The 4,633-nt window shown below is 55.8% G+C and overlaps 1 protein-coding gene across 1 annotated transcript in view; it reads left to right on the top strand.

Moving 5' to 3' along the window:
• The window catches only part of LOC113406937 (protein MTSS 2), an 84,728-nt gene that overhangs the window by 64,018 nt on the left and 16,077 nt on the right, over positions 1-4,633 (top strand). The window contains exons 10-11 of the mRNA XM_026653850.2: positions 523-620; positions 1,697-1,823. Of these exons, the coding sequence (XP_026509635.1) occupies positions 523-620; positions 1,697-1,823 (225 nt within the window). The remainder of the gene's footprint in view (positions 1-522; positions 621-1,696; positions 1,824-4,633) is intronic.

The following is a 4,633-nucleotide window of genomic DNA, read 5'->3' as shown; positions in this document are numbered from 1 at the left end:
TTACAACCTATAACATCACTATAACAACAATGCTCAGTGCATCATGAGCCTTCCGAAGACACCGACATGACCAACTTTGCATTGGATACCACACAATCATATTATAAGGATGAACATGGGGTGCAGGGTATTCCCCCGAGATGCAGAGTGTCACACTGACCCCCTGCATGGAAGGGGCCAGAGGCCGGCCCCACAGTCATTCCCAGAGTGGAGCTTTGAGAGAAACAGCCCATCTGGACTGACAAGTGGCCAGTGATGGAGACTCCACGTGACCCTTGGGAAGTTGCTCTCGTGACTAATTACCCTCCCTGTTAGACCTTTAATGCCATATTTCCAGGCTGAGTTTGTCTAGTTTCAACTTCCAGTCATTGGATCCTGTGAGGCCTTTCCCTGCTAGCCGAAGAGCCCAGTATTCCATAGTTATTCCCCATGGCGGTACTCACAGACAGTGAGTGAGTCGCCCCTTCGCCTGCTCTTTGATAAGTTACAATACTAACGTGGCCTGGCTCCTTTCTCCTGCAGGTGATCAAAGACCTGAAAGGCTCTGACTACAGCTGGTCCTACCAGACTCCTCCATCCTCCCCCAGCAGCTCTGGCTCCCGCAAGTCCAGCATGTGCAGGTATGTACGGACTGTAGCAGGGGACCTCACAATTGGGATTGGGGCGAAGGAGTTTCTGCTTTAATACTCACAACCTCATTGTATAAGTGTGTGAGTGCTCAGGTGGTAACGCCGAATACCTGGCCTGAGCTCAGCTCCTCAGGCACATGAAGAAGTGTCCCCAAGACTCCCTGTGGATCAGATGCTAATTGATCATTAAAGCTTTGCACTGAGGGTTAGCATAGATCAGTATCTGTGGCATGGGGCTTAATCCTCCATCAGATGAACTGCTTTTCACAATCCTGCTTTTCGGGCCCGGACCATGCTTGTGTAACCCCAGAGGTGTTGCTTACGTGAGAATCTTACTACTCAGTAATGCTTAATATGAAGAGCCCCCGGTGGAGGGAGGATTTGTGGAACACATGGGGTCACAGAATGGTTACAAAGTTAATTGAACTGTCCATCTCTTCTCTCCCTCCTTTAGAGCACAGTGCACAGAACTTCCCCGAAATAATTCCTAGAGCAGATCTAGGCTCCCCTGGGGCGGTGCTGTGAGATCTAGGGACAAACAGCTCCCTGACTATTGTGGGTGCACATCTGAACTGAACTTCTGGCCTTCCGTAGCACCTCCATTGCTGGCTCTTCCCCTTCGCCCTGGAATGTGCTTCGGTGCGGCCAGGGCTAGAGAGGGGGCCAGTGGGATGGGGGGACCCGCAAAATGAGTGTGTGCTGGAGGGTGCATGCTGCATGGGGGCAGAAACTGGGCCTGCCCCAGAGACAGAAATGCAGGAGTGCACCCCCCTTCCTGCTCCTCCTCCTCCCTCCCACCCCTCCCGCCCCCCTGGTCTGTAACTCTAGTCCTGTCGTGTATAAATCTGTGTGGTGGACCTTTGTCTGAAACTGTCTTTTCCTTCCTTTGCCCTCCTCGTAACCCTTCTCACCCTGATAACATGCATCTCTCTCCTGATTGCCACCCCTCCTCCCTCTCATCCCTCCTCCCCGCCGCCCCCCAGCAGTGTTAACAGTACAAAGGGTGGTGCCGCTTGGTCCGGCGGGTCCCAAACATACTCACCAGGTTCCACCTATCGCTACCGCAGCCTGGCGCAGCCGGTTAACGCCAACACCCGCCTGTCCAGCGTCTCCTCCCATGACTCTGGCTTCATCTCCCAGGATGCCACGTACTCCAAGCCGCCGTCGCCGATGCCATCTGACATCACCAGTCAGGTAAGGGGGCCATGGTGCGATGGCTGAGCTGACGGGTGAATGCCCTCTGGATTCTACACACCCCTTTAAAAAGAAAGGGAAAGGCGCCGCTTTGGAGATCCATGTCAGATCACATATACTCAAGCCTCCTGAGCGAAGCAGCGGGGTGTAGTGGGTAGAGCACGGGGACCCCGAGACTCCTGGCTTCTAATCCCGCCTCTGCCACCGATTTGCCAAGTAATCCAGGGCAAGCTGTGCCCGCTGGTCAGTGCCTGAGGTTCCCCATCTGTCAGAGAGGGGCAACATTCGCCAACCGCCTCATGGGGCACAGCGAGGGTTAATGCAGATGAGGTGGGGACATGGCTTTAATTCACATTGACCCGGTTCCCACTCGGGAGCGGTTGTCCAGCACCAGGAGGTGGAAGCTCACAGCATGGCAGTGAATCCATGCGGGATAACTGGGCAGATTTCTGCGCGGTCTCTTCACCCCGGTGCCTCTTGTGCCAGCTGGCTGAACAAGCTGTTTTGAAGCCGCAGATTTAGGGGAGAAACCACTGCCATACAATCCCAGGGGCCGTGGGAGGGGAAATAGACAGAATCACACTTGCATTATGGTCAGAAAACGTGGCCTGTGTGCCCCAGGCCAACCTGCTCACCTTAGTGACAGACACAAGCCGTTGGTCCTGGGCCTGCAGAGCCAGCCCAGCTCTGGGAGAGACGCCCCCCAGCCACGGGCAGCTTGTATTGCTGGGGACACGGCCGAGCCGAGTCCCAGCCCAAGCTGACTCAGCAGGGCAGGGCAATAGGGCAGTTGCTCCGTGTTGGCCTCGGGTATAATTTTAAACTGACGTAGGTGCCAAGGGCTGTGCGGACGCCCTTGTTTTGGTTGGAACCAGGCTTATTTCTAGTTAGCAGAAGTCACCTAGAAACAAGTTTAAGTCTAACCTAAATAAACCGCCATTAAACCGGAATAAGAGTGTACACACGGGTTTGCACTGGTTTAACTACCCCAGTGCAAATTTGGGTGTAGACAAGAAACATCTTTTTACTGTTAAGCTGAGCACTTTCTGTCTGCATCAGGGAGAGACGGGAAGCCTGGAGCCCTGGAATGACATTTTCTGGAGAGTATCCACACTTCACCGTGACATGCCCTGAAATATTCAGAGTGACCCATGCCACAGGCATCCTGCCTTTAGCATGGAGCTGCAAAGGACTCAGAAAAGCCGGCAGCAGGGAGGGATGAGATGGCATAGGCAACTCTCGGCATGGAATTCCAGTGGTGCCCGGTATTCCGATACAGCACAGCTCCTGCTCTCTTCCCCGCCCATCAGCAGCTTCACATGGGGCTGCTGGCAGCAGGAGCAGCCCCTGGGAAGCTGGGCTTGCCCTCCACTCAGTTTATTTGCCACTAGTTACCCGCCCTCTCGTTTTTCAAGTCTGAAGTGTGAAAGCCAGAAGCCCTCGGTCTGTAGCACCGAACAGGCGGCTCTAGCGCTTGGATTGCTTGGGCATGGTAGGTGTGCAAAGCGTGCTAAGGGCAGTGCACGTCCGCAGCACGAGGCCCGCGTTGCAGAGCTGTCCCTGCACCCCGTTTAGGGCAGCCAGGGTTGGCGTTGTGCTGAGTTTCCACATGTGGTGGTGGCTGGCCCATTGGCTCGCTCTCTGCCTGCCCTGGCTTGGCAGTGACGCGGCTCCCGCAGGATGATCGGGGACACCTCGGGCAAAGGGCAAGGCGCCCGCAGGCTGCACACACGTCTCAGACGGCTGCTCACGCCCCTGGCTTTGGCTCTAACCCAGCGTGGTGCGGCGGAGCTCAGAACCGGGGCGGTACCGTGCGATGTGGATGCGCTAAGCCAGGCTCACTAACACCCTGCAGCTTTCCTGCTGGTCCGGCTGGGGGTTGGACGCCGCCTGCGTGAGCAAGACAGGAGCAGGTTCCACCCCCGCTACTGTTGGGGTAGGGGACCTGCCCTTCGTCCTTTCTGCAGAGCCATTGCGGCAGGCAGCGCCGGGGCTTCCCCAGAGGGAAGGCAGCTGAAGCTGGGGAGAGGGGATGAATGGAGGGGTAGCGTGCAGCACCCCACACTTGATTTCTGTCCCCTGGAGAAGGGGCTGGAGGCCAGGCAGAGCAGGGTGCACTCCCCAGTGTGGAGTCTGGAGCGGCAGCTCTGTCCCTCCCTCCCGTGAGAGGGCAGCAGGAGACTCCTCGGAAAGAGACTGCGGCCCCTGCACCACACCGCCCCTCAGCCAATGCTGTGACTGTGTCATTGTGCCTAGGTCTGGGTGTGACGCAGCAACCGGGTACGGGGCTGTGCGTATGGTGTGTTGTCTGTGTGTGTCAGGGATGGGGAGTGTGTGTGTGACGATGATGTGTGCATGGCTTGTGTGTATCCGCTGTGGTATTTGATGGGTAAATGGGGGGGGTTGTACTATATGATTGTGTGGGGATGGCATGGGTGTGTCTGGATGGTACATGGAGGGTGTACCTGTCTGAGAAGTGTATATGGAGTGCGGTTGGGTACGTGTGCAGGAGTGTATTTATGGTGTTTATAGCTGTGTGTGTTGGGTGTATGACATGTGGTGGATGGGGGTGCGTAAGCAGTGAGCGTGTACATGTGTACATACACAGGGAGTGTGTGTGCATGTGTGTGCGTAGACAGGGAAGGAAAGAGTGTGTCGGTATACGTACGTACAGGGATGTAGGGGGTGTGTGTGTGTACGTACAGGGAAGGAGGAGTGCATTTGTGTACGTACATACAGGGAAGGAGGATTTGTGTGTGTGTGCGTACACAGGGAAGGAGTGTGAGGATATGTACCTATAGGGAAGGAGG

Source organism: Terrapene carolina, unplaced genomic scaffold (genome assembly GCF_002925995.2).
Source record: "Terrapene carolina triunguis isolate 2854851 unplaced genomic scaffold, T_m_triunguis-2.0 Scaffold166, whole genome shotgun sequence".
Classification (NCBI taxonomy): Eukaryota; Metazoa; Chordata; order Testudines; family Emydidae; genus Terrapene; species Terrapene triunguis.
The sequence above is the reverse complement of the archived record's forward strand: the minus strand, read 5'-3'. Positions and strand labels throughout refer to the sequence as shown.